Raw genomic sequence first — 26,401 nt, forward strand, 5'->3', positions numbered from 1 at the left:
CGTCAATGCCCTTTATAATTTCCTCCTTTTCTCAAATAGCACTTTGTTCATCTCTGTTTTTTAGAACTTGTGTCACAGCGTTAACTGGAAGCTGACCTGGAAGCTCCTTGAAGGTAGGGTCTCCTTCCCAGTACCCTGGCAGAGGATCAATAAATGTTTATTAAGTGAAGCACTTCATTTCACGAACGACATGGTGGTTACAAACGCTCTCAATCAACTCACACAGAAAGCATTAAGTTACCTATAAACGAGGCATTTAACAGACACCAAAATCCTAGAACTCCAGGGAGGGTGAGGTGACGCGAGCGAGGGATCACCCGAAGATGCGGTCCGCCGCGCCGTGACGTACTTCCGGCGCGACGCTTTCCCTCCACGCCGGGACAGGGGGGAGGGAGGCGGTCAGTGGGCTTTAGCGCCTTTTCTGGCGGCGGTAGATTTGAAGCGATTTAAAGGACTGGACCCCGGGAAGAGGAGAGTGTACTGGTGCAAGTAGGTGGCGCGGGGCCCGTGTTGTTTCGGTGGCGTCCTTTGCAGCAGTGCCGGGGCACGAGAGCGGGAAGGGCCCGAGGAGAGGGGCGGAGCCGACGCGATAGGCCCAGACCGACTTAATCGTCTTCCCCTCGAGGTATCGGGGCTGCCAGGTGCCAGAGGCGGCCCCCAAGGACCGTGGCGCTAGTTTTGCAGCTCTTGCGGCTGCAGAAGCTTTCTAACCGTGCCTCGCAGGCCTGGGAAACGGCCTTCCCCCTGCCCGCCCCCGCCCTCTCCACTCGGGCGCACACCTCCCTCCCTGACGCATTTTGCCGCACAAGCTGTAATATGGCGGCAGCGATGGTGGCCTGAACTCTAGGGAGCCGGGGTGATTTTGATGCTTCAAAATCGTAAGACTAAGCACGAATGCGCGGTAGCTGGGAGGATAGGTGGGGAGGTGGGACGCGTTACCTGCCGTCCTGTCAGATTAGGGTTGGAGAGTGGCAGGCGAGGAGCCTGGATCTAAGGGTTTAAGATTAGGCTGAAGACAGGCTTTCCCCCTACTCCGACCTTTTCCTCTCACAGCCGGTTATCGTGCGTGGTGAAGTGACACAGGCCACTTAGTTCTCCTGAAACTCAAATCCAGGCTCTTCCCTTCTCATCCCAGAGCTGACTCCAAGTTCTCCCACGGTTCCGAGGAGCTGTGAGCTGCGCAGGCCTTTTAGGAGGAGATAATTACTCTTTTGGATGAGAGTGATGGCTTCGGAGCTCCATATGCCTTGGGGAAAGTGTGCGAATTTGGCTCGTCTTTAGTCTCTTAAGGTGTTGAATCGAGGTCTGTGGGAATGGAAAACTCTCAGTCGTTTTGGAAATGTTACAAAAGCACCATTTTGTGCATTGATTTTAATTTTTTCCCACAACAGTACTTTATGCAGGACCAAGTTTTTGCAATGGTGATCAGAAATACGACCAAGGAACAATTAAGTGTTGTGGAAATTAGGGGGTACGTTAATTTTCAGTAGCTTAAAACCAGATAGAAAAGTATATGAGTGAGTCTATGGATTACCGTTTGGCAAAGAATGGCCAGTAATTTCCCGGTTTGTATAGACGATGGAGAGGGGGTGTGTAAACATTTTCTGAAATCGAGGTATAAAATCCAGAAAAGGCACAGATATCTAGAATGGCTGTTTCTCTCATTCATATTTTTTATGCATCCGAAAATTTACCCGTTTTATCTTCCGCCCCTTTTTTTTAGTTTAACCATTTGAGATGGGATTATTTCTATAAGAAATTACATCTGTTTTAAACAGAGCTCGTTTTACATTGACGTTTTCTAATTTATGATTCAGGATTGTTGGTGTACTGAGATCCTAATGGGTCTTGTCTTGTAGTAGGATTATGTGCTTTTTTCGTTTTGTTTTTTAACTTTGTTTACCTTTTTAAGGTTTCTGTCTTTGCAGGCTGTTGTCACGGTTGCCTTCCCCTGTTGTCAGGGGTGTACAAGTATGCAAACTTCCTAGGTCAGAAACTTTGGATTTGTTTCTGGCCCAGCCATCTTTCTGAACCTCAGTTTTTTTCATCTATAAAATGATATTTGATTTCAGACTATCATCAGTTGTGGGCTTCAAAAATAAATATTCAGGTTTGTTAAAGTTCTGTGTAAAAGAACTCTGTGGTTCTCGAATGAGTGAAGTGAAGAGCGTACATTACGTTTATTGTGACTTGTTAAAGGCCTTTGATTTTTGGTGCTTGTTATTGTGGTCTTGCAGTATCGGTGGCCTCTAAGTAAAGTCTTTGTCCTTTTGATATTTTGCATATTTTAAATTAGATTTCATGTCAGGCAGCATCCATTATCTATGCAAAGGGAAATTGGTAGCCATTCATAGTAGGATGAACTAGTTTTATTAGTTATCAGGACACCATCTACAATTAATTCTTCAAATGTTGCTCTTTTAAGAAATACATGTTGATGTTTTCCCTTGTTTTATTTGTAGGATATTTCAACAGAATTATAATGTGTTTATTTTCTGTATCCTGATGTACTAAGGTGTCTTGTTCTATGTAGTTGGAATCCATAGATAATTAATTCAAGTGATTTGAAGAGTTTGTTGCAAATCTCTCTGCTACGTAGTGGTATTGTTCTTTTTTTTTTTCTTTAATATTAGCACCAAGTTTCAGTTTTCATTTGATTAAGTGTGAATAGTTTTGACCTGGTTTAATGCATATATGGTCTCTATAAGAACTCAGTATATTTTTATTTCTGTAAGGCAAATCTTGCATCTTGAAATTTACTACAGGCAGTTTTATAAATACTCAGAGAAAACTGCTGTAACTGGGACGGTGTACTTTTAGTGCCAGACAGGAAATCTTTTGCACTTTGTTTTAGTTTGAGTAGTGGCTTAAAATGGTTACCAACTTGTTCTTGAAATTTAAATACATCATACTTATAAATATAGGTATCAATTTTTGGTATTAAAATGGTTATTTTTAAAACATGAATGATTCCTTAACTTACTGATTTTTAAGTTGCATGAAGCCTGGTGGTTTATATATTAAGCTACTGTTAATTGTGCATAAAGTTTAGCTTAAGGTTTATTCACAATTAAATCATTGCATTGTGGTCATATGGCAAAAAGTAAAATTATGTAAGCCATTATCTGGAATATTTGTGAATAAGCTAGTTTCTACAGTGAAGCTGTAGTCTTAACCAGAAAACTCTTGCTTTTTTTTCCGCCTGTGACTTTGAGCCAGTCACTTCAGCTCTCTAATCCTCTTGTTCTCAGTGTATAAAATCAGAAGATTGGACCAGATTATCTATTTCCTTCAAACTTCAAAAGTGTGTAATTTTTTATTTAGGAGTTACTGGATTGAATAACACATTGCTAAGATGGTGTGATTCTGTCACTGAAGACAGTGGGATAAATTTATCATTATAAGAGTGTAGATAATTGCAGGTACAATATTAATATTAGCAGAGATTTCCCAGTTGGTATATGCTTTTTAGTTTGGTACTAACATACTTGTACTACATTTTTATGTCTCTCAGATTGTATATGCAAAAAGTTATTTAACACCGAACTTGGCAACATTACAGCTTATCTCTTTTTAAGTTTTCTGAAGGATTTAAGAATTTAGTAAGTGCCTATACACTGTTAATTATGTTTTTACCAGGGCAGAGGTTTGTGACTGTCAGAGACACTAAGGGAAGGGGAACTGTACAGAAGATCATAGTTGCCTTTTTCTGACACCTCAGAACGTTAACTTGTTTGTACTTAATTCGCTAGCAATCTGGCATTTGTAAATGTATTTACGTTTTTTAAGCAATCCATTTTTATTTCTCTTTTGATCTCTGTGAATTATATGAAGGTAGGGTAAAGAATGAATGTAAAATGTGAATGTTAGATTGCCATCTTTGAAAGTAATCTTCAAGATCTGCTATAGTTTTAGTTAAACTTAATACGATTGCACTTAGAGGTGGAAGTCTTATATGAAAATTGTTACCTTTTTATTAAACTTAAGCAGATGAGAACTTCCCATCTTTGTTTCTTGGTATTGAACTGAAGAGGTTCTCTCTTATGGTGGATTCTGTTTAAGGAAAAAGAAAAGGAAATAGACACTTAATAGAAGGCAGCCCTAGTAGGCAGATCTAGAAAACAGGCTCTATTTCAACTGTGGAATAGGCTGAGAAGGTTTACTAACTACAGGTACGTATTAGTGATACCCCATGTGAGAAGCAGTACATATGGGAGAAAAGGCACTGAGTAAGAGTCAGCTTCTGCTCATGCTTTAACTCGCATTCTCTTTGGTAATGTAGTCTTGGGCCAGGCATTGTGCTTGGTGTTGAAGATATAAAGGATCTGAGTTCAAGGAGTTTACAGACAAGTTTATGATAATGAAAATAAAATTCAACAAACGAGAATCATTTAAACTTTAGAGAGTCGGTGAAATTCCCAGAGTGTACTTTGGCTATGTTGAATCTTTAAGGACACCTAGGAATTAGCCAAGGGAATCAGAAAGGTCAAAGACCCGCTTGTCATCTTAATAGTTAAAAGTATTTACTGTCTCCTTTTTCAAGACCAAATGCTATGCTGACTCCCTCATACTGTGTGAAACTTCCAAGTAATTCTTTGAATGTAATAAAGTCACTGCATTATTTGTTGCCTAATTACAAATACCGTGTTCTTTACTATATGTTTTAATAATTAGTTGCCTGTGTCCTTCTCCCGCCCCCCCCCATCCTTCATGTTACTTTAGGGTGAATATGGAAATTATTTTATGTATGAAACTACAAGATTAAACTTTTTACTTATGAATTTGTTACATCTCTCTGATATTTTTATGAAATATATTTGTTGCAGAAGTTTATACATCCTAGCATTTAATATTTTGAAATTTTGTTACATTATATATTGTTGACATACAAAAATGACTGTGATAGTGTTGATAAACATTTAAAACAACATATTGTAATTCTATCTGGTTAGAAGAAAGTGGAAGAATATACATAAAAGTGTTAAAAGTCAGGATTTTATGCATTTTTGTGTACTCTAACTTTTTTCAGTGAGCTTATTAACTTCACTGATTATCTTTAAAAGTATTTTCATTATAAATAAAGTAAATGAAATTAAGTATGAAATACTCAGATGTCTGAGAGAGGCAGGTGAGGTGAATGCAAGAGGTCAAGTAGATGATAAATGGTAACAGCTAACATGCAATAGTGGAAACTAGGTCGAACTGGAACATATATATACCTCATCTAAAGGGGCACACTATGCTGATTGCTGTACAGGAGTGGGGCATGTTGCTACATACAGTGATTTTTTTTTTTAAAGAAAAATTTATATCTGCATTTTATAGAATAGCTGCAACTCATTTAGATTAAACAACTTTGGAGTGAACAGTTCCCCTGCAGACTACTGCTCTGAAAGCTGTCTTTATGTACTATCCTTAGGAAATTCATGACTTATTTTATTGAAAATTGCATAGACTTGAAAATTGCATAGGCTTGACTTTTTTCCCTGAATTGTATTTTTGGTATCTCTCAGTATTGTTTTCTCTTTACTCTTTCTTGAAAAAAAAAAAGAAAGAAAGAAAAATTGACCAGATGTTTGTCTTGTGTTTGATTTTAGATATTGTAATACCAGGAAATAATGAAGAGGAAATACTGTGTCCTGTTTTTGATTAGATAAAATTTGATTTCAGTAATGTTAGAGACATAGCATTGAGCCATCTTTTGTGTCACCATTGTTCTTCATTAGCCATTAATATTAGAACATTTACATACTCAAGATATTTGTACAGTGCTTTTAATAATAATATGTTGTCTTTCATCTTTCTTAAACTTAAGGCATATTTGATTTGTTATTTCAAGCAACCATTTAAATCTATTTTTATGAAAAGTACAGTATCCCCACATGGTATAACCTAAATATATATTATAACCACACGCAGACGTGTACATTATAATCTTAGAAAATTATATGTACATTTTCTATTCTATTATGAATTTTTTATTTATAACAGCAGTTATGTTTGTTAAAGAAAGTAGAAAGAAGTACAGTGAGGCCAAAACACTCTCCAGTCTTAAAACCAAACACCATAGTGATTATTTCCTTTCAATCTTCTTTTATTTTTTTGGCTGCGTTGGGTCTTCCTTGCTGTGCATGGGCTTTTCTCTAGTTGCAACGAGTGGGGGCTACCCTTTGATGTGCTGCGCAGGCTTCTCATTGCGGTGGCTTCTCTTGTTGTGGCGCACAGGCTCTGGGTGCGCGGGCTTCAGTAGTTGTGGCTCTTGGCCTCTAGAGCGCAGGCTCAGTAGTTGCGGCTCGCGGGCTCTAGAGTGCAGGCTCAGTAGTTGTGGCACACGGGCTTAGTTGCTCTGTGGCATGTGGGATCTTCCCGGACCAGAGCTCAAACCCGTGTCCCCTGCATTGGCAGGCGGATTCTGAACCACTGTGCCGCCAGGGAAGTCCTCCTTTCAGTCTTTTTTTTTCTTTTTGTAAATCTTTGAATTTCAGGGTTAGGAGTAGTTTATGTGATTATAATAATATTGCATATATTGTTTTATATCTTGATTATTTTTAACAAATTATGAGCATTTTCCAAATTATTAATCTTTGTAAGCATTGCTTCAATAACTATGATATTTTGTTCAACTAGAGACCATAATGTAACCATTTGTCATAATATTGAATAGATTACTTCTGATAGTATATTACTGAAAGGAGCACTAAGATGGCCAACTTTATACATGAAGGCTTTCTAAATTTAAGATAGTTCCTTACAGTAGATTCCTAGCAATTAGATTTTTTAAGGTATAAACCAGTTTAAGGTATAAAAACTTAAGAGTTTCACGTATGTTTCCAGAGGAGTTGCGTACTGTATTGGGAATTATTCTTTTAAAATATCTTTGCTATTTTAATAGGCAGAAAGTTATCTCATTTTATTAGTATTTCTTTAAAAATATTTTTCCTGCTTATAAAATTAGTACCTGTTTGTTGAAGAAAATTTGGAAAACAGAAATACATAAAAATTACCCTTAAATTCATGGCCCAGGTATTATCAATGTTAATATTTTGGTGTAAATCTTTTTTTTTTTTTTTTTAAGATGTAATTGACATATAACTTTATATTTGTTTCAGATGTACAACATGATCACTTATTAAATGTATACATTGCAAAATGATCACCACAGTAAGTCTAGTTAACATTCATCACCTCACATACTTACAAAATTTTTTTTCTTGTGATGAGAAGATTGTCTATTTAGCAACTTTCAAATATGCAGCATGATATTATTAGCCATGCTGTACATTACATTCTCAGTACTTTATATGTTCAGGTTTTGGGGTTTTTTTAAGATTCCGTGTGTAAGTGAGATTGTACAGTTTTTGTTTTTCTCTGTCTGACTTATTTCACTTAACATAATGCCCCCAAGGCCCATCCATGTTGTCACAAGTGGGACGATTTTTTTCTTTTTTGTGACTGAATAATATTCCCTCTGTGTATGTGTGTGTAACACATTTGGAGTCTGTTTTCAAGAACATAGTAAATAGGAAATCAACTATAACTGTAAACAATTCAATATGTTTTGGGCAGTGCTAGCTATACTATACTCATTTTGTAAGAATAAAAATCTCTACCTGGGATATTGTGGCTAAACAAATTACAAGTTTTTTTTTTGGAGGAAAATAAGTAAATCACTAAACTTCCTCTTCTCTTCTTCTACCCTCAAAAGTAGAGAATTTAAGAAGGCCTGTAAAAGTTATTTAGAAGATAAAAGATAATCAGGTACTAAGTAGTAATTTAATATTTTTCTTTAAGATAGGATAGTTTCCTCAGATTTATGGATTCAGTGTATTCTCAACTTCAAATGTGCATGAATTGAAATTCTATACAAATAAAAACTTAATGCAACAAACTTGGCAAGATTTTAAAATTACTAAGTTTTGTTTTATTGTTTTCAGGAAGTCTATGTCTGTAGTCTCCTGGAGGATTGAAAGGCATCTTTTTTGCTTTATTTCATGTGAAACAAATTTTTAGTATATATATTGTATCTTTTAGAAATAAAAAATGGAGGAAGTTGTGAGAAAATGGTATTTCCCCCCCTTTCCATGCAATAAAGAATAAATACACAGAATTTGTATTTTTCAAATTGTTGGTAATTTAGGCAAAGTCTTCCATGCTTTTATTTATTTATTTATTTATTCTCTTTATTTTTTTTTTTAGATTTATTTATTTATTTTTGGCTGTGTTGGGTCTTTGTTTCTGTATGAGGGCTTTCTCTAGTTGTGGCAAGTGGGGGCCACTCTTCATCGCTGTGCGCGGGCCTCTCACTATCGCGGCCTCTCTTGTTGCGGAGCACAGGCTCCAGACACGCAGGCTCAGTAGCTGTGGCTCACGGGCCCAGTTGCTCCGCGGCATGTGGGATCCTCCCAGACCAGGGCCCGAACCCATGTCCCCTGCACCGGCAGGCAGACTCTCAACCACTGCGCCACCAGGGAAGCCCTTCCATGCTTTTATTGTTGAGTATTCTGACTTGTGGTTTGTGGTGTGTGTAAAATTGATAGGAATGGTGGTAGTTATATGAACCTATATGTGTGATAAAATTGTGTAGAACTAAATAAATACACACACAAATGAGTACAGGTAGAACTGGGGAAATGTGAAGTGTATAAGCATTGTTATGCTTTTATGCTACAGTTGTGCTATTATACTGTAGTTTTGTAAAATGTTACCATTGGGGAAACATGTATCACTATGTATTATTTCCTATAACTGAATCTAAAATTGTCTCAATAAAAATTTCACTGGATTTAAAATATCATTCACTGCTTACTGAGCTACCAGCTGAGATACTATAATTTTCAGAAACGCATAAACATTTCAGTTAGTCTCTGTTCTAAACAGATGAAACTGTCATTTTTATAGTGCACCATTTTGGATGCTATTTACACTCAGTGCCTTTGTTTCGTCTGCTTTTCACCTTACCCTGTCATTCTCCATCAAGTATTACAATTCAAACATTCTAAGTCCTTAAAATAAGCGCTTATCAGAAGAATGTCTTAACTAATAGCTATCTGCTATGTAGATAAAACTTACATAGAGTATCTCACTTACAGATATTTTTTGTGTCTACACTAGCGTATCAGTAAAAGCTATTGTTTATGATCAAAAAATAGCTTTATATGTAAAATGTAATGTATTTTTACTCAGAATGTAAATCTACCATATATTACTATTGTTAAAGTATCCCACTTTCTTTCTTCTTTGGGGAATAATTTTTGAAATTTTTTGGGAATTTGGATGTTTTTCTTTTAAAAACTCCACCATTTTAATCAAAATTTATTATGTTTTCTAGGCACAAAAAGATTGGATCAGCTTGTCCTTGATTTTTCTCTATTTTAAGGTAATCTGCCTGCTTAGTTCACTAATCATACAGACTTAATACAATTTTCTGTTTGAGGTGGCAATCTATATTTGGTTGTTAAAACAGAAATTGTGTTATATAATGGCTAGATCTATAATGTTTTTTCTGATTGCCTCACAAGATGCAACCTAATCTCTCAAAGAAAAGAATAATTCATGTGATTTATGTCATGGAAATAAATATTAAAATAAATTCAGACTACATTTTTCATTTATGCTCCACAGAGTTTTGTTTTGTTCTCAGAAATGTATGAAAAATCTTTGCTGTTTTCGTCTGTTTGCCTGAAACTGTATTTTACTCATAGATTGAAGTATTGAAGCCATGGGAATAAAGGTTCAGCGTCCTCGATGTTTTTTTGACATTGCCATTAATAATCAACCTGGTAAGGAAATTAATGTCCCTATTTAACATTTATATATAAGTACTTAATATTTTAAGTTAGCAAAGAAATTTAAACCAACAACCTTCTTTTTCAGCTGGAAGAGTTGTCTTTGAATTATTTTCTGATGTGTGCCCCAAAACATGCGAGAACTTTCGTTGTCTTTGTACAGGTTTGTTGACATTTTCACTTGCCCTAATAGTAGTCCCATTTGACTTCAGTTTGCTTTGATTGTTTATTTAACATGTTTTAGATTTTTTCATGCATGTTATTTCCTTCTCAGCATGCTTACTATGCAACATTTACTAGACATGAAAGTAATTCTTATACATATTAATTGTAATGGGATTGTATCTGAGATTGATTTCTACACTCAGTAGAAAAGCATGGGTGCTTTTTAAATGAATTTTTAAAAAAATTCCTGAGGGAAGTTAAAATTCTGTAGTTTAAAGAAGTCTGTATAGGTCAAGAGAGGTGTATTTTACTGGGCAAAAGCTTTCATCATTAATTTGATTTTAACTTTTAAATATTTTTTTAGTTTATTTTATTTAAATTTTTCTTCTAGTTTTATTGATGTAATTGACATATACTGCTGTATAACTTTAAGGTGTACAGCATAATGATTTGATTTACTTGCATCATAAAGTGATTATCACAAAAAGTTTAGTGAACATCCATAATCTCATATAGATACAAAATTAAAGAAGTAGGGAAAAATTTTTTTCTTGTGATTTCATCATTAATTTTGCTTTAATACTACTTCCTTAATTTCTTTTCTACTTAACAGCCTACTAATTTTTCTTCTCTGTAGGTGAAAAGGGGACAGGGAAATCAACTCAGAAGCCATTACATTATAAAAGTTGTCTCTTTCACAGAGTTGTCAAAGATTTTATGGTTCAAGGTGGTGACTTCAGTGAAGGTAAGACTTTGATTCCCACAAAGAAAATCATATATTTATATTCTTTGTTAAATACATGGATCTCAAAGTTAGACAAGTCTCTAGAAGTACTAGTCCAGTTTTCTTCTCAGCCCACTTAATCTTTGGTCAAACAATTAGAAGTACTGGGAATTCCCTGGTGGTCCAGTGGTTGGGACACGGAGCTTTCACTGCCGATGGCCTGGGTTCAGTCCCTGGTTGGGGAACTGAGATCCTGCAAGCTGCCTGGCGTGGCCAAAAAAAAAAAAAAATAAAAATAGAAGTACTCATAGAAATAGATAAAAAGGAGGACGCACACAGGAAAAAATTTCATCTTTGATACATGACTTAATTTCAGAAATTTGCTTCTGGGTAAAAACCAAAACACTATTTATCTCTTAGTAGCCTATCAGTGTTCATGTTGATTTTGTCACAGCCAATAATTCTTTACTACAGTATGGTTTTTACCTCTATTCTCTTATCATAAAAACATTGAAACTGTGTTTTTAAAGACACTTTGAGAAGCTACTAGTAATTTCTGTTAAAAGACCTACATAATCATTAGAATCTGAACATTCTTTCTTCTACAGATCTGAATAAGCTTTGTTACACTCATACTGTTGTATCATAGAGGAGAGAAAGTAATTTGGGAATCTTGTCAGTATTGACTTTAAGTTAAAGTCTTATAATTTGCTGTGAACGTTTGCGTATTGTTGATTCAAAATCATTCAAGTAGCTACTTTGTAAGAAGCATTGTGTTTAGGTAGCACCTTTGAGAAGATTACTGACTTATCAGTTCTAAGAGTCCATGTTTTTTCATTCTTAGGAAATGGACGAGGAGGGGAATCCATTTATGGAGGATTTTTTGAAGGTAAAAATGTTTATGTTTAAATTGTTTTTAATGTTTTCTAGTATTTTATTCATTTGATTTTTCTCTATTGAATCAATAAGATTATTGATATACTAATATCCAACTACCTTCAACTAAACGAAGTTAATTTTCTTGTGAAAAATTTTATGTGATAGACTTCTTATAAAGGTAGGATTTTTTTGTGATTGGTACATTCGTACATTATATTACTTGAAGGGTTTCAGTGATCTGTAATAAACTTTTAGAATTGTAGTGCTAAAATAGGAACTTCCATAGCTTGATCTTAATCTTTATTAAAAGAGATTCAGCTATATTTCTTAGTGACAATATCAACATTTTTGTGCATCCATTTTTCTATGAAGATTTTTTTTTAATCTTTGATATTCTGAATTTGGCTGTAATGTTTTTCCCAAATTTAAGTTTTCTGTCTGGAATTTTTTATTAATGTGAAGATCATTTGAAAGACTATAAACATGTGATTGTGGAATTAATTTCATATTTCCCATCTTTCTCTTTTGGGAGTCAGTGAAATTTTGTTTCACGTTCCACCTGCTTTTTTCCAATTCTAATCCAAGATTCGAAGGCAATCTGCTCTTTCTACCATGGCAGAGATTACGTTTAATGAGTGCCTCTCTGTGCTAAGAATAGTATTGAAAGGGGGTTGATAAAGTATTTGGATTTTATAGCAAGGGATTGAAAATTAGAAATATTTTAATCTGAAAAGATGGGGGAGGAAATTGGTTAATATTGGATTTCTCTTCTTTTAACCTTTTATCTAAATTTTGTCTGACACTAAAGAGCACATGATATGAACACAAGATATGAAGAGGAATGAAAATGAATTTTGGGGGGGAGTTATACCTATAACTGAAAACTTTGCTTCTCTATAGATGAGAGTTTTGCTGTTAAACACAACAAAGAATTTCTCTTGTCAATGGCCAACAGAGGGAAGGATACAAATGGCTCACAGTTCTTCATGTAAGAATTTATGATCTGATGATTTAAAATACCACTTTTTTGATGTGTCGTTACTCTGTGTGCCTGCTACTGATCACTAGTAAATAGGAGAGGGACGTATGAGGGAGAGGATTTTTGAAGCAGGAAGAACAAAGAATTGTTGAAAGGGGAGTTGAACTGTACTGCTAAAGTTTTCAAAAGATGAAGACTTTTGTCAAGAGGACTCAGGAGCCAGCTTAAAGGGGTGGCATTCCCCCTGGCCAAATTAGGACAAGTTGAGCATTGATTATTTTGAAAATAAATAATGATGGTATCATATTATCAAATAAAATGGAAATCCAGGAGTCCATTCAGATATAAATAATAAATGAATAAATAACAAGGGAGAAAGAAAAACTGTTCCTTAGTAGAATGCAACTAATAAATGTAAAAGGAATTATAGTGTTAGAATGTCCTGTTTTGCAGTCAGGACATTAGAGTTAGAAATGACTGTTTTGCAGTCAGGACATTAGAGTTAGAAATGACTGTTTTGCAGTCATCTCAGTAACATTGATTCAGGAAAGAATTACCTATGGATGATGAATTTATACGGTAAGTTTAACAAGGAACAGGATGTTTGCATTGAGTATCTCTTCATAAATTACTTAATTATAAAGAGTAAAATACAGTTGTTGCTCATTATTCAAAGATTCTGTATTTGTGAATTTGCCTACTCACTAAATTTATTTGTAACCCAAAGTCAATAGTGCTAATGTTTTCCAATTCTGACTACAAAAAAATTGTTACCAGGGCTCTTGTCAGCAATTCATACTTTTTATCATGTCCCATGGGTAAAGATTTGCTCTCCTCTTCAATAACTGTAAACTCTTTTGGTCTCAGAAGAACTTAATCTGTCAGCACCATGTGGATTATTCTTGTGTTTTCTATTCCACATTTGTAACTCCCTTCTTCAACAGTGAGAAATCTCCCTCCGAGTGTGTTCAAAATTTCTACTCACTTGTTGAATCCTATATTTAAAAATTGCCATCCTCTACCACTGTGAAGAGTAACCTACTAACTAGAGTTCACTATTTATTTATAGCAATTTTTGTTTTTACAGTGAGGGTATGTAGTTAAATTATCATGTTTAAAAATGACTTCGGTTAGTACTTTTTAGTGTAAATTTTGTGTGGTTTTGTGACTCAAAATATGTTAAGTTCATTTCCGATTATATTTCATTTGTTCTCCCTCTCAGGTTGATTTATTTCTTGCCTTTTTTTTTTAAGCTTTTAAAACATTAACATGATTCCAAGAGTCAAAGCAAAGAGAATACTTCTGAAGTATCACTCCCACCTAACTCTTCACTCCATTCCCCCGTTTTTTTACCTTTTTTTTTTCCACCACCTATCCATATTAGTAACCAACCTCATTAGTTTCTGGTTTATTTTTCTTTATATCTTTTTACAAACATAAGCACAGATATATATTTTTTTCTTATTTTCCCTTTTTTCTTACACAATAGATAGCATACTGTATATGTTTTTTTCTTTTCACTTAATGATAGAACCTAGAAATCACTCCATATCAGTTCATAGAGGTCTTTCTCACTTTTTTTTCCCACAGATGCACAGTAGTCTGTTGTATGTATACACTGCAGTTTATTCAGCCAATTGCCTATATACAGGTGTTTCTGATTTTTTAAATGAAAACAACTTATATCACATTTGTTGTGGGAAAATTAGAACACACAGATTAAAAGAAGAAAAACAATCCCATCCCCAGAGCATCTTTACATGCAATAAAAATACAGGTAGATAGTTGCATATAGTCTGTAATCAACTTTTGGATGTAATATAAATTTCTTTGTACATCACTAAATATGAATTAACATGTTAATCTATTGTTTGAATGTACGGTGGTTTTATTTATTTAATCTTAGTTTTGAACATTTGGTTTGCTTCTTGTTTTCAGACTGCTACAGTGAACATTGTTGTACCTATTGTTTGACGCATTTTTTAATTCTTTTATGTTAGTTGCTAGAAGTTTACTTAGTGAAATGTTTACACATTTTTAAGGCTATCCATATATATTGCTACATTGACTTCCAAAAGGAAGTGTGTAGTTTACTCTAGAGCAACAGTATATAAGTGCCAGTTTCACCAGATCCTCAGCAACACTGAGCGTTATCATTTATTTTCACTTTTTTTTTTTTAACATATTTTTTTTTTAATTAATTAATTTATTTATTTATTTTTGGCTGTGTTGGGTCTTCGCTTCTGTGCGAGGGCTTTCTCTAGTTGCAGCAAGTGGGGGCCACTCTTCATCGCGGTGCGCGGGCCTCTCACTGTCGCGGCCTCTCGTTGCAGAGCACAGGCTCCAGACGCGCAGGCTCAGTAGTTGTGGCTCACGGGCCCAGTCGCTCCGCGGCATGCGGGATCCTCCCAGACCAGGGCTCGAACCCGTGTCCCCTGCATTGGCAGGCGGATTCCCAACCACTGCGCCACCAGGGAAGCCCTATTTTCACTTTTTAAAATAAAATCCCTCCTGCACTAACCAAAACCCGTATGTTAAATTCATATAACCCTTTATGTATATTCTCAGACTCTTCCAATTTTTGGTTTCTCCTGACCTCTTTCCACTTTTAGATAACTATTCTTTACTACTTCTGTGTTCTGTTGTTTTTTAAAGGAAACAACTTCAGTTTTTAATCTTTTTTAAAATGTTTTATTTTATTGTTTTATATTAATTGTATAATATAAAATTTGCCTTTTTAAGCATTTGTTAACTGCATAACTCACTGGTATTAATTATATTCACAGTGCTCTGCAACTACCACCACTATTTCCAAAACTATTTCATCATTCCAGAGAGTAGCCATTTCCCCTTCCCCTCAGCCCCTGGTAACCTTTATTCTACTTTCTGTCTCTATGAATTTGCCTATTCTATATATGTAAGTGGAATCATACAATATTTGTCCTTTTGTGTCTAACTTATTTCACTTAGCGTGTTTTCAAGGTTCATCCATGTTTTATAGCATGTATCAGAACTTCATTCCTTTTTATGATTGAATATCATTCCATTATATATACATACCACATTTTGTTTATCCATATTCATTTTTTAGTGGGCATTTGGGTTGTTTTCACTTTTTGGCTATTGTGAATAATGCTGCAGTGAACATTGGCATATATGTTTGTTTCCCTGTTTTCAGTTCTTTTGGATAGATACCTAGGAATAGAATTTCTGGATCATATGGTAGTTCTATGGTTAGCTCTTTGAGGAACCACCAAACTGTTTTCCACAATGGCTACATCATTTCACATTCCCACCAGCATTATACAAAGAGTCCTAGTTTTTCCATTGTCATCAACACTTTTTCACCAATCTGAGAGTGACCATGAAAGCAATGCAAGTATTGGTTTAAGGGTTACAAATAAATTCTAGTGAGCAAGCCAGTGGACAAATACGTAATCTGTAAAGCGAGGATTGACTATCTTGATGCAAATTATATACACTAAATGTAACACAAATACATATATAGTGTACACCTAGGTTTTTACATTTCTAGGTGGTTTTAGCAAGTTCAGGTGATCATAGCTGTTACAGTGAGAAAACAATAACCGGTTATTAGTTTTTAAAATAAGGTGAACTTTTAAAAATACATGTATGTGTTAGAATTTTTTTTGGTGTGTGTGTTTTAATCAAAAGTTAGCTTAAATTGTGTTCCTTCTTCCAAATTTCTAATGCCTTTTTTGATAAGATTTTTAAAATAACAAATCTTGTACAATGCCCGTATTCAGTCTGTTGTACAGTGTGTCTTCATAGCTACTCAGATAGCAGCTTTCTTAGCTACAAAGCTTTCAGGTTGATGTGGAGAAAAGGATTTTTAAAAATTAACTTTTTGCTAATTTTAGGTTTTGTCCAAATTGTAATGCAGATATCTTTCTTCAGTGTGAAGTTTACTTTATGTTAGGGATAACAAACTCAAATACCCATAGGTCTTAAGCAAGTAATATGAGGGAGTAAAGGCTGCTGGGACAAGAAACTTAATGATTAATCTCTGTATTAGAGAAGGCAGGGATACTCAGCCTGACCAATTATTGCCACATGCCAGGTGCCATGTCTTTCCATGTTTTCAAAAAGGTCTGGAATCTGGATTTTTATATAGAAGTATCCACATTTTTAAGTCTTGGCAGCTAATTTAAAAATTTATAAACACTACATGGACCATTTCTGTTCAGGTCCAACAGAACATGTATGAGGACATCAGAATATGACCTGGGCTTTAACTGTTGAAAATGTTAAGATTGAAAAACACTGCTATTAAACCCATAAACTGGTGAAATGGTTTGATAAATTATGGTATGCCCAGACAGTAGAACACTGTACAACTGTGGATATTCAATAAGAACCCAGTTACATGCAAGAAACATGGATGGATAGAAATAACACCAAAATGTCAACTTTGATTTCATGTAAGTTTTCAACAGTGTATAGGTATTTCAAAACAAGTTTTTGAAAATGCATTGTCGAAAGCATCTTGCATTCGATTCTATTTAAGATTCAGGTAAATAAGACTCTATTATGTTAAGATAGCATATATATGATTTCTTTGTTTGCTACTTTGTTTCCAATGCAGTTATTTTCTTTTCCTTTTTAGAGATGCTAACTTTGTTTTTCTCTGACTTTGTTTTTATTCTTCTATCTGATGACTTCCAAAAGAACAACAAAACCAACTCCTCATTTAGATGGGTAAAGATTATTTTAATTTATTTTACAACCTACTTTAAATTAATATTAAAATAAGAAGCTTTTATTTAGTCATCTTTACTTGACTCTTTAGGCATCATGTTGTTTTTGGGCAAGTGATTTCTGGTCAAGAAGTTGTGAGAGAGATAGAAAACCAGAAAACAGATGCAGCTAGCAAACCATTTGCTGAGGTGCGGATACTCAGTTGTGGAGAGCTAATTCCCAAATCTAAAGGTAAAAACAAGTATATATTTCTCTTTTTTAAAATCTGTTTGTTTGTTTATTTATTTATTTGGCTGTGTTGCATCTTCGTTGCTGCGTGCGGGCTTTCTCTAGTTGCGGCTAGCAGGGGCTACTCTTCGTTGGGGTGCGCGGGCTTCTCATTGCGGTGGCTCCTCTTGTTGCGGAGCACGGGCTCTAGGCGCACGGGCTTCAGTAGTTGTGGCTCGCGGGCTGTAGAGCGCAGGCTCAGTAGTTGTGGTGCACAGGCTTAGTTGCTCTGCGGCATGCGGGATCTTCCCGGACCAGGGCTCGAATCCGTGTCTCCTGCATTGGCAGGCAGATTCTTAAGCACTGTGCCACCAGGGAAGTCCCTAAAAGCAAGTATATATTTCTGATAACTCTTACGCACACAAAACAAACACACTCTAATTAGTTGGCACGATCTTTACGCTAAAGTGAATATAAATATGAAGTTTTTGTGTTTTTAAATGTATTTTTGTGTTTTCAAATGTGTTTTATCTTACTTCATACTTTTTTCATTTATCATGGAACTGCTTAACTTTCCTTGAATTATTTGCAGTAATTCATCCATCTGCTTCCACTTTATTTTTTGGGCTTTTTAAAAAGTGTAGTTGTCTAAATAGCATGGTAAATAAATATTATTCTAGGGAAAGAGACAGTGTGGGGAGGATGACAGTTGAAGAGATTAACATAGACTAATAAACTTTACAGGAATAAATTATTTCCCCTTCATGCACTGCTTAGATTCAGAAGCATCTGGCATGTTTGAGAAACTTCTTTTACTTAGACAAGAACACTTGAAGTTAACACGACTGGTAGTTTGATATATTATCTGAAATGGTAGAACTTGGTTTTTTAAGTAAGTATTTTAAGTCTTTATATTATATAAGAAATATGTAACTGCTATTGTTTATTACAGATATTGAGCCTGACACTCTAAAAGTAATGGAGTGAGATTACCTTCAAATCTGTGTAGAAAGCAATAAAGTGTTGAATTGACCTAATCTTCCTATTAATCGTCCAGGGAATAATAAATAATCTCAGTACTTAGTTTTTCATGGTTAACAAGAGAGTCTCTGTAATCTTTTCTGATCCTCACAAGAACTGTATAAGACCAATATTATTTTCCTCATTTTACAGATACAGTCAAGGAGATTAGTATTTACCACATCAGGGAACTAGACCTCAAGCCCAAGTTTGCTGGCTCCAGATCTAGAACTTTTTCTGTTACATGTTGCTAACTCATTAAAGTCTTTAATATTCCTTTCAGAATTGCCCTAAGTAGAACATTCTGTTCTCAAATTTTAGGTATACTGATGTGCTCTGTAATATGCACGTTTTATTTTGCTTTTCTTTAGTTCCCCAATCAGGGATTGAACCAGGGCCCGCAGCAGGGAAAGTGCCGAGTCCTAACCACTGGACCTCCAGGGAATTCCCTGGAGAAGGCTTATTTTTAATTTTCTTTCTCTGCATTCCACTTTGATTCTAATGATTTCACTTTCTTCTCTGTTATGTCAAATATATACCTTGTAAACCATCACAGGAATATTGCTGCAGCTCATACTGGGACTGTTTAATTAACTTCTTGTGTTCAAGAGTCTGGCTATCTATCCTTATTTACAAACAGCAGTTATAATGTATGCCTTGTGTTCGTGATGATTCAGAAAGAATGAAGTGTCGTTGAGTATCTTACCTTTTTTTGAAAAAATAGAAACTAAAAAGCAATCTATATTAATCTTTGCATATTTTAGACCCTGAATCTTCTGCTATTTAATTCTTCAAAGTGTTGTCAGTACAATTGGAATATTTTGGTTTAAGGCATTATTTCTTCCCACATCATCTAGAAAGTATTCATCTTTTATTCTGTACTTAACTGTTTTTTGGCTTTTTTCTTGTGTTTTGTAGTCTTTCAGGATCTTGTGTTAGGATCTATTCTCTGCTTATAAAAGTTAAGGATGCTGTGTGGTTTACATATTTAGAAGAGATAATTAAAAAGCTTACATCTTAAACCATAAATGTTATCATAGACTCTAATAAATTTGGTGTAAAGATTCTTTTGGTACTAAATAGTCAGTTTTTGAATATTTGCTGAAAGGATGAGAAGGTGAATGAATGTCACTCTTTGTATATTATTATGTTTTTATAATATATTTTCACCTGAAGCAACAAATGCTAATTTTGCCCATGCCATTGTGGCCAGGAACTTGTGCTGAAAGTTGATGTCGTGTTCTAGTGTGTGTTCCTCAGACTCACGCTAAGGAAGTATATCTTGCCATTATCAGTTTCATCAGTTGGGGAAGATTTGGCCCTTTGTTACTGTCTGCGCAGGAGTTACTGAAAGGCCAGATTTGTTTTGAGTCGTACCTTCCATGCCTGCTCTGTTCTGGATTACACTGTGGAAAGAGGAAAAGATCTTTATGTTTGAGGTCACACAGTTTGGCACCTGTTACTCTACAGTCCTTCAATTACCATTCAGAACATTGGTCAGAATGGATTTTGTCATGCATCAATAAAATCTTTTTTTTTTTAGGCAGAGCTGTGTCTTCCTTCCAGTTTATAAGTTTGATGGCCATCTTACAATCTTAAATTGGACATAGTCAAAAAGCTTTGTGTAACACAGCAGTGTTCATCATCATCATCATATTTAAAACCTTGCTTGAGACATACACACCCCACTTTAAAAAGAAATAAATACCGAATCTTTTTTTTTTCTTTTTCTAACTTCCTGAAAGAAAACAAAAAGACTTCTGAAGAAATCTGATTGTCTGGGCCCACCTGTAAGTGGTCTTGGTGAGTCTGGGCAATCATCCTGGGCCTTCCCTTTGCTGTTGTGAGATTGGAAATTCTACTTTTTGTGGCTATTTGAATGTGCCTGAGAAGGTTCAGAGTCAAGGGGAAGATCCTTCCAACAGATGCAGAGGAGGAACACAGGAGGCTAATCAAAACTGCATCCCAGTAGAGGCTCAAGGGGCAAAGTGTAGGATAGAACACAGACCACTACCCTGATGAAGGTACTTCCTGGCTTTTCAAGAGTTACCATGATCTCAGATCATGCTGGTCTCTTCAGAGTTCCCTGCAGTTGTTAAAGAGAGGTCTGTCCACCTTTGCCATGCAGCATGAGTTGGGGCTGATGATATATTACAGAGTACATAGAAACACAAGTGCTGAGTTATGGCAGCATGGCGATAAATAAATAGTTATATGAGCAGAAATCTTGCATATATGTGGTAGAAAACAGATTACCTGGCAGTACAGAAAGAAGAGCACAATAGAGGAAGCAGCTGGTGAATCTTGTACTCAGGAGACAGTAGAAAAGATCAGACACTCATTTGTATGGTGACAGGATCCCATTTCAGTGTCTTTATCCTGGAATTAAGAGCCATGGTGATAGCACTTTTAATGGAGAATAGTGGGATGTTAAACTTCGAAACTGTTTAGAGGGAAGACCCAGTATTTTTGAAATGAAAAGAGGTTCATTTGAGGTATAGTTCTCTTCTCTATTTCAAACCTTATTTTGCTGATGGCCTTGAAATTTCCTTCAGTTTAAAGGTTTCACGTGAAATTCATTGGTATAAAATTTATACTTCTCAAAAAACTAGTAAAGCAGCATTTTCTTACCATATGTTTTTACAAGTAAAATGTTCTGGAAGTTTGTTTTTTCACCTTAACAACATACTAGTAAAGTCAGTACCCAGTAGTATTATACCACATCCTACCTCCCCTCCCAGCAAAGGTCAGTGAACAGGGTTGGGAATTTCTTTTACACAGTGATTGATAAGCAAACTGCATAATCTAAATAATCTAAAATAAACCAACCAGAAGTGGCCCAAGAGTTAAAAAATGTTGCTCTTTTATCTTAAGGATGGTTATATGCTTATAAGTGATACTTTGAAATAGATTTTAAGTGGTTAGGCAGGAAGTAGGGTTTTTTGGAGAACGGGGTGACAACAATTGTTGTCAGATTGGGAGTTTTAAAATTTCTTCAGTTTTAAAATTTAATACATTGATTTTGTTCAAAATTTAGAAAGCATAAAAGGATAGTCAGTGAAAAGTCTTTTTCCCATTTCTGCCCATCAGTTCCCCTTCTCAAATTTTCTGTATCATTCTACATGTATGTGAATGTTGATAATATAAGATAAATTCCTAGAAATAGAATTAACAGATTATAGGGGTCTGCATTTGTAATGTTGGTAGGCACTGCCACTAGAATATAAGAAAGTTAATTTCCCTATGCCCTTTGCAGAGCCACATAATGTCAAACTCTTTAATCTTTGCCAGCCTAATTATAGGGTTGGTGGTTGTTGTTGTTTGTTTGTTGTTTTTTTTTTTAATTTTATTTATTTATTTTTGGCTGTGTTGGGTCTTCGTTTCTGTGCGAGGGCTTTCTCTAGTTGCGGCAAGTGGGGGCCACTCTTCATCGCGGTGCGCGGGCCTCTCACTATCGCGGCCTCTCTTGTTGCGGAGCACAGGCTCCAGACGCGCAGGCTCAGTAGTTGTGGCTCACGGGCCCAGTTGCTCCGCGGCATGTGGGATCTTCCCAGACCAGGGCTCGAACCCGTTTACCCCTGCATTGGCAGGCAGATTCTCAACCACTGTGCCACCAGGGTAGCCCCCTTGTTGTTGTTTTTAAAGCTGGTTTAAATAAGCATTTCTCTAAGGAATTTGATGTTATCATCTCCTTAGGAGCCATTTATATTTGTTTTTATATGAGTTGATTGTTAATTGCTTTGCCTCATGTTTTTACTCAACTCCAAGCCTCCTTGTATTTCCTTTTGTTTGGAGAAATTAACCATTTTTTTAAGGGTAAGTCTGCTGGTAACTATCTTAGTTTTCTGAAATGTCTTTATTTCCCTTTCTTTCATGATGGGTATTTTCACTAGATGTAGAATTCTGGGTTGGCAGTTCTTTCAACACATAAAAAAGTGTTAGGCCACTTCCTTCTGGCCTCTGTGGTTTCAAGTGAGAAGTCTGTTGTCATTCAAATCGTTGTTCCCCGTAGGTAATGAGGGAATTTTCTGCCATTATTATTTTTAAATTTTTTTTAATTTCAGATTTTTCTCCTGGGATTACGATAACACAAATGTTAGATCTTTTGTTTATTGTTCTACAGGTCTCTGAAGCTCTGTTCATTTTTTGTTCTTTTTACTTTCTCTGATGTTCTGGTTGGGTAATTTCTATTGGTCTGTCTCTGGTTCACTAACAGTTTCCCTGTCATCCCCACTCTGACATTGAGCACATTTTATTTCAGTTATTGTATCATTGTATTTTTCAGTTCTAAAATTCCTTTTGATACTTTATATCTTCTTTTCTCCTGAGATTTTTTAACTTTTTTTCATTTGTTTAAAGAACATTAACAATTGCTTGTGGAAGCATTTTTAAGATGGCTTTTTAAAAATCCTTGTTAATTCCAACATGTGAGTCTTCTGGGTGTTGGCATCTTTTGATTGTTTTTTCTTACTTAAGTTGTGATTTTCCTGGTTCTTGAAATTATTAGTGATTTTTTTTTTTAATTTTGTCCTGGAAATTTGGGGTATTGTACATTATGAGACTCTGGATTCTGTTTATGTTTTCTGTTTTTAGCAGGCAGTCACCTTATATAGGTTTAGCATGTAGGTCCTGGCCTCCTTTTGTAGATTGTGGTTTCAAAGATAATTCAGTTTCCAGAGCCCTTGCAGTACTATTCTGGTTTCATTTGTATGCTACTGAAAAACTGGATGCTATTCAACACTGTAATTTAATTCTCAAACCTTTTGCCATATTAGTTCTGGTCAGTTTAACTTGGGGGTCTCCTCCCAGGACTTCATATATAAATTTAAAGAGTCTTTTTCTCTAGCTTCCTTCTCTGAAATCTGTGCCACCTGCTGGTGCAGTGAGGGGAGCTGAAGCCCAGGCTTCCCACTTTGTCTCTACTGACATCACTTTGGCAAGGGAAGGGGAACACTGCTTGAAGGGGAGGGTACTGGAAATCCAAATTCTCTACTTTGTCTCTGCTGATAGAGCCAAGAGGGAGTGGGTGAACCTTTTTTTTTAATTTTCCCCCTTAGTATTTGCTTAGAGTAAAGCAGGTATTGGTGACAAATTTTTTGTCCTGCGAAACCATCTTTTTTCTAGTTCTCTGTCTGGAGAGAGCAGGCCTTTCTTGGGGCTTTTAAAAACCTGTGTCCATTGGCATTTCTGAGTTGCAGGCTTCTCCAGCGTGATGTCTAGGGTATATGGGAGACAGATTGAAAATCACCATGTCACCTTCAAATCCAGAGATCCCTGGCCACTCTGCCTTCTTTCTACCTTTCAGAGTCTTCTTATGTTTGTTTCTTTTTGTATTATGTCTAGGATTTCTACTTACACTTAGCAGGAGGATAGGAAGAGGTGAATCTATTCGATCTTCACAATTTCTCCATTCCTTTCTTCATACTTTTAAAGTGTTGTAAAATCTTCCCTTTTATATCCAGAATCTACTCATCCTTAAATTACATCTATAAAGGAGTTTGTTCAGTGCTTACTAGTGGTTTGTAGGCACTCTACAGATACTACTCCACACTACTTTTTCCTGCCCCTATTTCAAATCCTAACATAGTCAGTTCTGCTATACTGCTTGTTTTGAAAACATGCATTTATTCCATTCAGTTGATACATTAGAAGATAATTTGAATGTAACATCAGTTTCACCTTTGCCTCTGCATGCTCTTGTCTACAATAAATGCTGAGTGCAGAAAACCATATGCAGTTGAACAGCTTTACAGGAATACACAAAAATTACACATACACAGGGGAGTTCCCTAGTGGCCTGGTGGTTAGGATTTGGCGCTTTCACTGCCCCGTGGCCCGGATTCATTCCCTGGTCGGGGAACTGAGATCCTTCAAGCCGTACGACATGGCCAAAAAAAAAACATTTACACATACACACACCTCACACATCTACTAAGCTACCTCAGTTCATCACTTGTGTCATGAGCCACGCCTAAGTACAGTTTGTACTTTCCATCTAATTTCATATCACCCCCCCTTCCACTAACTTTACAGTAACTCACAAGCTGTAGCCTTACTGACATTCACTTCACAAGCAAACCCATGATTTTCTCAAACTGCCATATTTATTGTCGTATTTATGTATTTCTTAACTATTTAACGTGTGAAAGCTCTGTTGCTATTTTTATTAGTTTCCTATCTTTTTTTTTTAATGTGTCACTGATGAAGTTTTTGAGTTTTGTGCCCCTAACCCCATTTTTCCTATAAGCCATGTAGTTTTTGTTGTACAGTTTTCCATGGCACAGTGATTTATAGAAATGCATATGTTAGGGGACTTCCCTGGCGGTCCAGTGGTTAAGACTCGCACTTCCATTGCAGGGGGCGTGGGTTCGATCCCTGGTCGGGGAACTAAGATCCCACATGCCATGCAGCAGGGCCAAAAAACTTTTTAAAGAAAAAGAAATGCATATGCTGTCTAACAGCAGAACTGACTGTGCTTCTCCAAACCCTTTCTGCTTTACTCTTGTCCTTATTGACCATATTGACTAACAAATCCATATATAATTTATAGTCAGAGTTTCTAGAAAATTTATTACAACTCAATGTATGTTTTCAGATGCTGTTTGCTATTAAATTCACACTTGTTGGTCTTATTTTCCAAATAGACAGTAAACTCTCTGAGGGCAGAAGTTTGCTATGGAACTTCCCCATTTATACTCTACAGTTCTTTCTCTCCATGTCCTGGCATCATGTTAAATATATATCTATGTACTATTCAGTTAAACATACTTGTTGATCTGAGCAGGATAAAATTTCATGCAGATGCACGATGTGCCTAAATCATATTTTTTTTTTTTTTTTAATGCTTCGGAACTTTATTATTTATTTATTTATTTATTTGGCTGTGTTGGGTCTTTGTTTCTGTGCGAGGGCTTTCTCTAGTTGCGGCGAGCGGGGGCCACTCTTCATCGCGGTGCGTGGGCCTCTCACTATCGCGGCCTCTCTTGTTGCGAAGCACAGGCTCCAGATGCACAGGCTCAGTAGTTGTGGCTCACGGGCCCCGTTGCTCCGCGGCATGTGGGATCTTCCCAGACCAGGGCTCGAACCCGTGTCTCCTGCATTGGCAGGCAGATTCTCAACCACTGCGCCACCAGGGAAGCCCCTAAATCATATTTTTAAATTTAGGTTAACACAAATTTTGAAACTCAAACTACATTCTGTTAGAACTAATATTGATATTGTCATGTCTCTATTTTTTTTCTTCTTACTCTTCTGTTCTTTAGCTGCTCTTTCTCAATCATATTATCATTTTTTCAGAGCAGATTCATAGGAAAAGGGGCCGTAAATTAAATTTCACTCAAAAATAATGTTGAGAAACATGAAAAGAGGGAACCTTTCAACCTTAGAGCTTTCTAGGTTCTATTCCAAGGCATCCTCCCTAAAAACACAGTTTATTTTCCTTTTATAGTTCATATCATCTAATACTTGGGCAGATTATATTACCCTAAAAATAGTTATAAATCTTTTTTATGGTCTTCTATATTGTTGTGATATTTTGCTTCACTCAAATGCTTACGTGAAAAGTGAAGTGAAAACTAAATAATGGTTATTTGAAATATATTTAATGCATTTGGTGGGGAGAATGGGCTTGCTTTTTTTATTTTTTTTTTTGGTAAGCTTAGATTGAGATTTTTCTTGTTTCTTGAGGTAGGATTGTATTGCTATGAACTTCCCTCTTAAAACTGCTTTTGCTACATCCCATAGACTTTGGATCATTGTGTTCTCGTTGTCATTTGTCTCTAGCTATTTTTTTTTTTTTTTTAAATTAATCAATGAATTTATTTTTGGCTGCTTTGGGTCTTCGTTGCTGAGCGCGGGCTTTCTCTAGTTGAGGCGAGCGGGGGCTTTCTCTAGTTGCGGCGAGCGGGGGCTACTCTCCTCTGC

The 26,401-nt window shown here is 35.9% G+C and overlaps 1 protein-coding gene across 6 annotated transcripts in view; it reads left to right on the top strand.

Annotated features, from left to right (window-relative positions):
* The first annotated feature begins 353 nt into the window (after positions 1-353).
* The window catches only part of PPIG (peptidylprolyl isomerase G), a 41,797-nt gene continuing 15,749 nt past the window's right edge, over positions 354-26,401 (top strand). Inside the window, exons 1-9 of one of the 6 annotated variants that reach the window (XM_082465382.1) lie at positions 354-489; positions 9,329-9,376; positions 9,702-9,779; positions 9,874-9,948; positions 10,588-10,695; positions 11,519-11,563; positions 12,454-12,545; positions 17,222-17,251; positions 17,343-17,482. In XM_082465382.1, coding sequence (XP_082321508.1) covers positions 9,904-9,948; positions 10,588-10,695; positions 11,519-11,563; positions 12,454-12,545; positions 17,222-17,251; positions 17,343-17,482 — 460 coding nt within the window. In that variant the 5' untranslated portion in view covers positions 354-489; positions 9,329-9,376; positions 9,702-9,779; positions 9,874-9,903. Of the gene's footprint in view, positions 490-656; positions 879-7,733; positions 7,759-8,364; positions 8,492-9,328; positions 9,377-9,701; positions 9,780-9,873; positions 9,949-10,587; positions 10,696-11,518; positions 11,564-12,453; positions 12,546-17,159; positions 17,252-17,342; positions 17,483-26,401 lie in introns of those variants that run through there. The other 5 variants (XM_082465377.1, XM_082465378.1, XM_082465380.1 and 2 more) reach the window with 5 other exon arrangements.

The sequence above is a fragment of the Balaenoptera physalus genome (assembly GCF_965194825.1).
Source record: "Balaenoptera physalus genome assembly, chromosome: 6".
Classification (NCBI taxonomy): Eukaryota; Metazoa; Chordata; class Mammalia; order Artiodactyla; family Balaenopteridae; genus Balaenoptera; species Balaenoptera physalus.